A 9,564-nucleotide genomic window follows, 5' to 3' on the forward strand; every position below is an offset into this window, starting at 1 on the left:
GCTGTAATTTCATGGCAGGTTGGTTTAAAGCAGTTCCAAAATTTGGGATCGTTTGGGATATTTTTCGGTTTTTCTGTCCCTCGAAAGCTGTGGGATTTGTTTTCTTCAATTTTAAAATATTACAATTGAATTCTTTGTTTGGGTAAAAATTTAATTAGATTCTGTATGGGTTCTGATGAGGCACTTAATTGGGTTTGAGAGTTTTGATATTATGAGAGAGGTAGAGAGTATATAGGGAGAGAGGGAGGTAGGTGATTTGCAAAAATGGAGGGTGAGAGAAAAACGGGAGAGAAGGGGTAGTACATTATATTTTGATTTTATAATTTTGGGGGTTTTGTGTTTAAACTTTTTTAGTACTGTTTTCGCAGATATAGCCTACAAATGTTGACCCAAAGGTTGTACATAACCATTACTTCCTATTACAATTATTAAAGTTAATTCAATTAACTAAAGTTGATTTGGACGTGATGATGATGGCAACTACTAACAACAAAACAACAATTTACCGTGTACATGTAAAGCAAAAGTATACAATAATTCTAAGGAGAAAGAACTCTGCTGCAAATGTCAGAGAGCCTTCGGTGTACATGTAAAGCAAAAGTATACAATAATTCCAATAATATTTTTCTTCTAACACTGTTAACTTACCTTGTTCCTTATTGTTAAGCATTTAGTTTTCAGTGATCTCTGGACAATCCCTACATATGCATTGCATTTGTATTTTAGTTTCACTTAGTTGAAGGTTTTGAAAAACTTCATTTAATAAATCCAAAATGCGTATTCCTTTAGGAACTGTTTGATAATCATTTGGTTTTTAGTTTCAATTTTTTGTTTAGATTTCTTTTTGGGCATTTACGATAACTTTACTTTAGTATATGTAGATTTATTATTAAAATTTAGTATAAATTTATATATTATCTTCTTCTTAGGTTCTTCAAGCATTTAGCTTCTTAGAATATCATTTTTGAAAAAAGTTGGAGTAGTGCATTTTATAGTGTGGTTGAAGTGGGATTTTTGAGACGGACTGGTGGATCTCTGAAAAGGAACTTGGTGGAGGTAATACTGAATTTAATAGAGTTGGGTGCTTTGCATCCATTGAACAAATTTTATAAACACTGAATTTAAAAATTGAATATATAAATAAAATAGTAGGTCAAATTCATTATTAGTTCTCTTAACTTCTGTTGAATAATTTATACTATTGTAGGTTTAATGAAATTATTTTTAGTTGATAATTAATTGATGATTTTGAAGTGTGTAATATCTTTTGAAATGTATATAAAAACCAAGCAACTTATCTTACCGATCCTGTTCACTCATCTATCCCTCTTTTCATTCAGGATTATGTTTAATTTATTCAGGTTAAATGTGTTTTATTCATGCAGTTAAGGCTTGTGCATTCAAGTCCTAAAAAGCATCGTCATTCGTCACGACTCCTCATTCCAAAGTCAACTGTTAATTTGTGAACAAGTTAATACTTATGAATCATGTAGCCTGTCAAACATTAATTGAATCTCTATCGAAAGAATCATTTGTTTGCAACAATCATCTGGTCGGCTTCTATGGCTAAAGAAGCAGCAGCAGCAGCAGCTGCCTCATCTTCTTCTCCTCCTCCTTGTTTCACCAATCCATGGACATCCGATGTATTCTTGAGTTTCAGAGGCGAGGACACGCGCTGCAATTTCACAGGCCATTTGTGTAGAGCTTTGCGTCAAAAAGGAATTAACACCTTCATGGATGATTGTCTTTCAAGAGGAGAAGAAATATCAACAGCGCTCCTCAAAGCGATTGAAGAGTCGAGGATTTCTGTCATTGTATTCTCCGAAAACTATGCTTCCTCAAGGTGGTGCTTGGACGAACTTGTTAAGATCCTTGACTGCGAGAAATCAAATCAACAAATGGTGATACCGGTATTTTACAAGGTGAGTCCCTCGGATGTTCGAAATCAGAAGGGTTGTTTTGGTGATGGACTTGCTGGCCTTGAGTGCAAATATAAGGATAACGTTGACAAGATCCACAAATGGAGGCCAGCTCTTTCAGAAGCAGGAAACTTGTCTGGGTGGACTCTCTTGGATAAGTATACATTATTACTTTAACACTTCCTTCTGCTTTCGCTTGTTTCGATTTCTCTACTCTTTTGGTATATATAGATTTAAATTTTTTGTGATAGGATCAAGAATCAAAAGACCCAACATGTCATTGATTTGTGGCATTGTCATCCATTTGTGCATATTTGGAGTCAAATTTAGCGTACAAATTAGTGTCTCTAGCATCCTTTGTCCAATCTTCTCAAACTATAAAAAAATGTTGCTTGTAAATATAACTAGAAGGACATTCTGTTCTACTTTTGTATGTGTGTATGTTTTCTTCCCTCTTTTAAAAAAACATGGGAAAGTGTCATTTATAAGATGTTTCTTGTGATTTTATACTCGCAGGCATGAAGATGAATCGAAACTTATTCATAACATTGTTGAAGGGATTTCCGCACGAGTAATAAACCGTACATATTTGGATGTGGCCGAATACCCAGTTGGAATAGAGTCTCGTGCACAAGAAATAAAAAACCGCTTACATGTCGGGAGAAATGATGTCCGTATGGTAGGTTTATGGGGGATGGGTGGAATTGGTAAATCAACAATTGCCAAAGCTGTTTATAATTTAATTTCCCACAAATTCGAAGGTAGTTGCTTTCTCAACAAGGTTAGAGAAAGTTCAATGACAGATAAAGGATTGGCCAAATTACAAAAGACACTTCTTTATGAGATTCTAGGGGGAGACAAGTTGAACGTGGCCAATGTTGATAAAGGAATCACTTTAATAAAGGAAAGATTAAGCAGTAAAAGGATTCTCTTAGTTCTTGATGATGTGAACGACATGAGACAGTTACGCTGCTTAGCTGGGGGATCAGATGGTTGGTTTGGCATTGGTAGTAGAATTATCATAACGACGAGGGATAAGAAACTGTTAACTGCTCATCATCATAATATTTCAATATACGAGGTGAAGAAATTGAACTATCATGAAGCTCTGGAGCTCTTCAGTTGGAATGCCTTCAAAAGCAATGGACCTTTGGATGGTTATGCGAAACTTGCAGACCATGCAATACGGTGTGCTCAAGGCCTTCCATTAGCTTTGAGAGTTTTAGGTTCACATCTGTACCGTGTAAGTATAGATCAGTGGCAAGCTATATTAGATGGTCTGATCAAAAGCCGAGAAATTCAAGACGTTTTCAAGATAAATTATGATGCATTGGATGAAATAGTGAAGGAAGTTTTTCTTGACATTGCGTGCTTCTTTAAAGGGGGAAGCAGTAACTATGTGATCGAAATATTAGAAGGTTGTGAGCTAAACCCCAAGCATAGCATTGACGTACTCATACAGAAGGCCCTCGTAAATATAGATCATGGTTTTATATGGATGCACGATTTGGTAGAAGAAATGGGTAAAGAAGTAGTTCGCCAACAATCACCCAATGATCCTGGAGAGCGCAGCAGATTGTGGTTTCATGACGATGTTTATCGTGTTCTGACAGAAAATACAGTAAGTCCATTCGACGACATTTTATTTGTTAATGAGACATGCATTTTGTTTTATAAGGAACTTGCATTGTTAATACCTTTGAATTTTCATACTAGGGAACGAAAAACATTACAGGCATAAAGGTACAGCTGCTTGAATCGGATAATGAGATATGCTTAAGTGCTACAACCTTCTCCAACATGAAAAATCTTAAAATTTTCATAAACTGTAATGGACGGTTTTCTGGAGCCGTTGATTACCTCCCCAACAACTTAAGGTTAGTTGATTGGCCTGAATGTCCGTTGAAATCTTTGCCGCTCAATTTTAATCCGAAGAATCTTGTTGTACTCAACATGAGGAACAGCCAGATCACAGGATTCCGGGAGGGATTTAAGGTATATACGTTGATTTTTTTCTTTCTGTTTTATTTAAGGCTAAAGAGTCTTTCTTTTTTCTGTGTCCCTTTTGGAATGTTTTCATCCTTTCCTCTCTTTTTTTCTTCACAGAACCTGACGAAGCTGATTTTATCTGGCTGTCAATACTTAACAAGAATCTCCGACTTCTCCGGAGTTCCAAACTTAGTGACGTTGGATCTAAATGGTTGCACAAATTTAACTGAGGTTGATCCATCAGTTCGATTTCTTGATAAACTTGAAGAACTATGTCTTGTTAACTGCTATAACCTTGCAGTGTTTCCAACAACAATAAGCTGGAAATCTCTGAGAACTTTTAATCTTGGCGGTTGCAAAAAGTTTGAGATATTCCCGGAAATTGTGGGCAAAATGGAAAGGCTAGAGGATTTGCCACTTGGAGGAACTGCTATAAAAGAATTGCCTCCATCAATTAAAAATCTCATCGGGCTTAAACGCTTATCATTAGATAGATGTAAAAACTTTGCAAATCTACCGCAAAGCATCTATGCGCTGCCCCGTCTTGAATATCTCCGTCTCCGTCAGTGCGCAAAGCTTGTTACACTCCCTCCGGATCTTCCAACGACCTCAAACATTTCACCTGACAACTTTGGGTCAGTAGCAATTCCCAATCTAGGGACTATGCTTTTTGATGAATGCAACTTATCGGACATTGATACCCTTGCAAATTTCGGTTGCTCATCTAAATTAAAAGAAATTCTTCTACATGCTAGCAATATTGAGAGTCTTCCTGCATGCATTGGCAAATTTGTGTGGTTGGAGATTCTTAGTTTGTTTGGTTGCAAGAAACTTCGAGAAATTTCAGAACTTCCACCAAAGATAAGATGGATTGACGTTGGCGATTGCACATTACTGGAAATATTTCCAACGTTGTCGGAGATGATACGGGGAGATGGAGACGTGAGACTCATTCGTTGGATGCAAATGTCTAGTTGCCAAAGGCTGTGCGAAAAGTTGGCTTTGGACGTCTCCATGATGGCAAGCGTATTACTGCATCAGGCACTTTTCTCTCTTTCTCTTTTCCATTTTTCCACTCTTCCACTATGAACGACTAATTAACATTTCATTATATGAATCTTACAGGCGGGGAAGTGCAATGAAGCGATAAGTATTGTACTTCCAGGCAGTGAAGTTCCAAATTGGTTCAGTTGCCGTAAGGACGTACGTGTGAAGTTCCGAACTGGTCGTTCATATGAAATTTTTATTGAAATCCCTCGGACTTTCAAATGGAAAAACACAGTACTTGTTTTCTGTGCTGCTTTCAAAATCACGCAAAATTTTTCAGGAACATGCTGGTTTTGTACATGGGCTGAAGTCGATGGAGTATCTATAAATGACCCAGACCGGACTGATTGTTTGTTTCAAACAAATGAGATAGATGCAGCTCATGTGTGGCTAAAATATATTCCATTACCAGCTCGCATAAAGTCGCACGTGGATGAGGGTGGTGACCAATCAGAGCCGTATCTGTGGAAAAGTGTACATGAGGGTGGTGACCAATCAAAGCCGTATCTGTGTCAAGTTACACTTTTCCACAGAGACGGAGATGGGTTGCTCTTAAATGGCTACGGTGTCCACTTGGGAAATTTCAGGAGGCCCGAGGATGGTGGTGAAGATGACGACGATGTAGGAGGCGAGGATGGTGATGAAGATGACGACGATGTAGGAGATGGTGATGAAGATGACGACGATGAAGGAGGCGAGGATGGTGATGAAGATGACGACGATAGGAGGCGAGGATGGTGATGAAGATGACGACGAGGCGAGGATGGTGATGAAGATGACGACGATGTAGGAGATGGTGATGAAGATGACGACGATGTAGGAGGCGAGGATGGTGATGAAGATGACGACGATGTAGGAGGCGAAGTTGGACCAAGAAAAAGGAAAAGGATGTTGGCGATCAAGAGTTGAATGTGAGTTGCAACATTTTCAAATCTCTAATCATGTTTTTATGATGGTCATTCTTGTTTTGAAAGGATTTCTTCTGCTAACTCAACAAGTGTGTGGTTTTATACAAAGTGCAAACAGTGAAACCATGAAATATAAACTGTATTCATTTCGGTCAGGTTTCCGACGTGGGACTTCACATTCTTCAACGCGTCCAAGAAGGCCATTGATATACGATTCCTCTCATCTCTCTCTTGTGTTTAAGGCAAGGATTTGGCTCCATTTTAACGCTCTCTCCTGTTTTTCTTCTGTTTGTTTTAATTTCTTAGAGATTAACGCTTTGTGATTTTCGTTTACGGAAAACTAATCTCCATAGCTACGGCTAGGAGATAAACCTACACTATAACTATCTACTTTTATTATTTTGATTTTATTTTTGATTTTCAATGTCAATTTTATATTGTGGAATTTCTTATTTAATCTATTTTCAATGTTTCCACATCATCTAGCTGGTTGTGTTTAAGGAACATCAACAATGCCAACAATTAGGATACAACTATATGTATGTTGGACGGTTAGGCTTTTCCGACGAAAACGCCCCAAAGTTTGTTGCATTTCCCGTTGACAAGCCTCAAAGCTTCACCGATTCTGTCAACGCTTACATACCCGTTGACCAACAACGATTTTATTTGTGCACAAATTTAACTGACGTTGGATCTAAATGGGTGCACAAATCGGGGGGCCTTTTCCATCCCACCCCCCCCCCCTCCCCCCCGATTGGCACAATGCATATATTAGTGTGTCCCCTCCCCCCCGATTGGCACAATGCATAAATTAGTGTGTTGTACAGGACAACATTAGGCTTGACTCCTTGATCTACCATTCCTTAAAAAAGAGAGAGCACTTCTTCCCAGCGACTCGTGTTGCATAACCCATGAATCAATGTGTTATAATTGAAAACATTCGGTACAACACTTTTGCTGATCATATCTCGAAATAGGGTCAAGGCCTCGTCTATTCGTCTTTCTTTACAGAGGTTATCAATGATTGGATTGTAGCATTCTTGGTTGGGCTTGAACCTTCCATCTTCCCACATCTTCATTAGTATCTCGAGTGCCTTAGAAGTTTTCCCAGCCTTGCATAACCCATTGATCATGGTAGCATAAGTGATTTCATTGCATGTGTATCCCTTTTCTTCTATTAACTTGAACAGCTCCATTGCCTCGGCCAGAGAACTATTCTTGCATAGTCCATTGAGCAAAGTATTTATAGAATGAGCATCGGGTTGAAGACCGTATTTAAGGGTAATTGCTAAAACAGAGAAACCCAAATCCACCCGGTTCAGACGGCACACGCAATTCAGAAAAATAGTCATCGTACTGACATCAGGTCGGAATTGAGCGCAACCCATCAACTGTTTACACATAGAAACCACGGAAAAATATTGCTTCATCTTGGAGAGTGCCCCAAACAAACAATTGAAAGTCCAAATAGAGGGCAAGGGTTTGGTTTGAATCATGGAATCGAAGTAACCCAATGCTTCATCTTTCCTAATATTTCCAGATTTGCATCGAGTTTGAATCAATTTGTCAGATTCCGAATGGGTTCGTTTAAATCTATCTGTACTAGTAGCATTAGTATTACCAGCAGCGGACTGAAATCCATCTTTTTTGTGCAGAAAGGTAAAAATGAATGAAGGATTACCTGTTGAGTGAGGAAGTCTCGTGGTTATCACCTTTATCTTCATCTTCCACAGATTCAGCCCAGTTCATGAAATCCCATGAATTTCAATCCTTCATGTAGAAAAAGGTATGTAGGCTAAAAATATATTTGTTATTGATACATGAATCTGGAAAAATGGAAGAGAATGCAAATGGAAGAGAATGCTTATGGACAAGGACGGATCCACATAGGGACCAGGGAGGTCCCAGGACCCGTTGGCAATCCTAAATCGTTGCTATAAATTTTCCGGGGACCCCTCGTACTCGAGCATGAGGTCTGTGTAGGTTGCAGTGGTTGTCTTCTTCACGGAGAAGATGACCGCGCAGGGAGAAGAAAGAAATAGGGACCCTCCTACCTCTCTCCTCCTTGCTTCTGCCATGGTCTCATCCGTCGGTGCCACCCACTTCTCCTCCAACCTTTCTCTGTCATCTAGCGGGGGCAGTACATAAGCCCAAACTTCCCAAATTATTTCAACCATCTTAGTAATTTTTCGTATGGGTGAAATTTCCTTCATAAGGTTAGTAAGATGGATATGATCTGTCATGGGTTGGTGAAATTTGGTGGTGGAGCTACCATGGCTTCGGGAGAATGGGGAGGGAGGCGGTTGGTGGAGGTATGACAGCTTTGTTCTTAGAGAAGGTGGATGTTTGGAAACTAGTAAAAGAGAAAAATGGTGTGTTTGGTTAGAAAGATAGTGGGAGTTTGGGGAGAGTTTTATTTGACTGGTGTTTTAAAATGGGGTGTGCTATCCACACACCCTCTTAATTTGCGGCCGTCAGATCGACTGAATTAAAGAAGATCAAATGACAAAAATAAACAAAGGGTGTGTGAGAAGCAAAAAGGGGTGTGTGAATAGCACACCCCTTTAAATTTAGTGCTTCATATTAGATAATCAATAACTTAGGTACTTCCTAGTAACTTATGAAACCTCGTAATGGACACTTGAATTATGATTTTATAATTTGTAATATTGTTTTGCATATGATTTTTGAATGAAATGTATTATATTTAAATTTTCAATGTTATTTTTGTCTATAATTTTTTTGACCTTAATAATTGGGACCCCCCGAGTTTAAAATCCTGGATCCGCCACTGCTTATGGAAGAGAATGCTTATTTTTTCATTATGTTTCTCTACAAGATTACAAGGATATATATACATGATACAAATGTGTAGGTAGGACAAGGTAGGACGGCTAGTAGACAAGCTAGGACGGCTAGGAGACAAGCTAGGACGGCTAGTGACAAGCTAGGACGGCTAATGACAAGCTAGGACGGCTAGTGACAAGCTAGGACGGCTAGTGACAAGCTAGGACGGCTAGGAGACAAGCTAGGACGGCTTGACGGCTGTAGGACGGCTTATTCTTCCAATACTAATATTATATACAATTACACAAGGATTCCAACCATATTCCTTATTTGTCTAACACTCCCCCTCAAGTTGGAGAGTGGATGTCAAGAACTCCCAACTTGCGTAACATACCCGAAAACTTTTCTTTCCCAAGAGGTTTGGTAAACAAGTCTGCCAACTGTTGTGCCGTACCCACATGCTTGGTCTCTATTGTACCATCTACAATCTTATCTCGTATAAAGTGACAATCCATCTCAATGTGACGAGTTCGTTCATGAAAAACAGGATTGGCAGCTATATGTAACGCTGCTTGATTATCACAAAATAAAATGGAAGGACCATCCAAAGGAATGTTCAAATCCTTCAACAAAAAACGAAGTCAAACTATCTCGCAACAAGCACCTGCCATGGCCCTATATTCCGCCTCTGCTGAAGAGAGCGAAACGATTTTCTGTCGTTTCGTCCGCCAAGAAATCAAAGAACCGCCCAAGAATACACAATACCCAGTAGTCGAACGGCGAGTAATAGGGCAACCTGCCCAATCAGAATCACAAAACGCAATTAACTTGATCTGGTTGTCAGAACGAAATAATAAACCTTGACCTGGAGTAGCCTTCAAATAACGAACAATACGAAGCGCAGCATCCATATG

General features: G+C 39.0%; 2 protein-coding genes across 6 annotated transcripts; one reads left to right on the forward strand and one right to left on the reverse strand.

Moving 5' to 3' along the window:
* The first annotated feature begins 1,383 nt into the window (after positions 1-1,383).
* LOC125475184 (disease resistance protein RPV1-like) lies at positions 1,384-6,344 on the forward strand. 5 transcript variants are annotated; one of them, XM_048579590.1, is made up of 7 exons: positions 1,384-2,077; positions 2,436-3,540; positions 3,636-3,914; positions 4,026-4,949; positions 5,034-5,583; positions 5,815-5,866; positions 6,020-6,344. In XM_048579590.1, exons 1-6 carry the CDS (start codon positions 1,563-1,565, stop codon positions 5,862-5,864), a joined length of 3,423 nt encoding a protein of 1,140 aa, XP_048435547.1. In that variant the 5' UTR covers positions 1,384-1,562; the 3' UTR covers positions 5,865-5,866; positions 6,020-6,344. The 5 variants fall into 5 exon arrangements, with proteins under 5 accessions (XP_048435547.1, XP_048435542.1, XP_048435544.1 ...); XM_048579585.1 differs by having other exon boundaries at positions 5,034-5,658; positions 5,752-6,344; XM_048579587.1 differs by having other exon boundaries at positions 5,034-5,649; positions 5,779-6,344.
* A 306-nt stretch (positions 6,345-6,650) lies between these two features.
* On the reverse strand, positions 6,651-7,631 carry LOC125475187 (putative pentatricopeptide repeat-containing protein At1g12700, mitochondrial). The gene has a single exon (XM_048579600.1). The coding sequence runs from the start codon at positions 7,585-7,587 to the stop codon at positions 6,727-6,729; it is 861 nt and encodes a 286-aa protein (XP_048435557.1). The 5' UTR covers positions 7,588-7,631; the 3' UTR covers positions 6,651-6,726.
* Between the last annotated feature and the right edge of the window lie 1,933 nt (positions 7,632-9,564).

Source organism: the organism of the source record quoted next, unplaced genomic scaffold (genome assembly GCF_019419815.1).
Source record: "Pyrus x bretschneideri cultivar Hongxiangsu unplaced genomic scaffold, Pyrus_bretschneideri_v1 Contig14, whole genome shotgun sequence".
Classification (NCBI taxonomy): domain Eukaryota; kingdom Viridiplantae; phylum Streptophyta; class Magnoliopsida; order Rosales; family Rosaceae; genus Pyrus; species Pyrus x bretschneideri.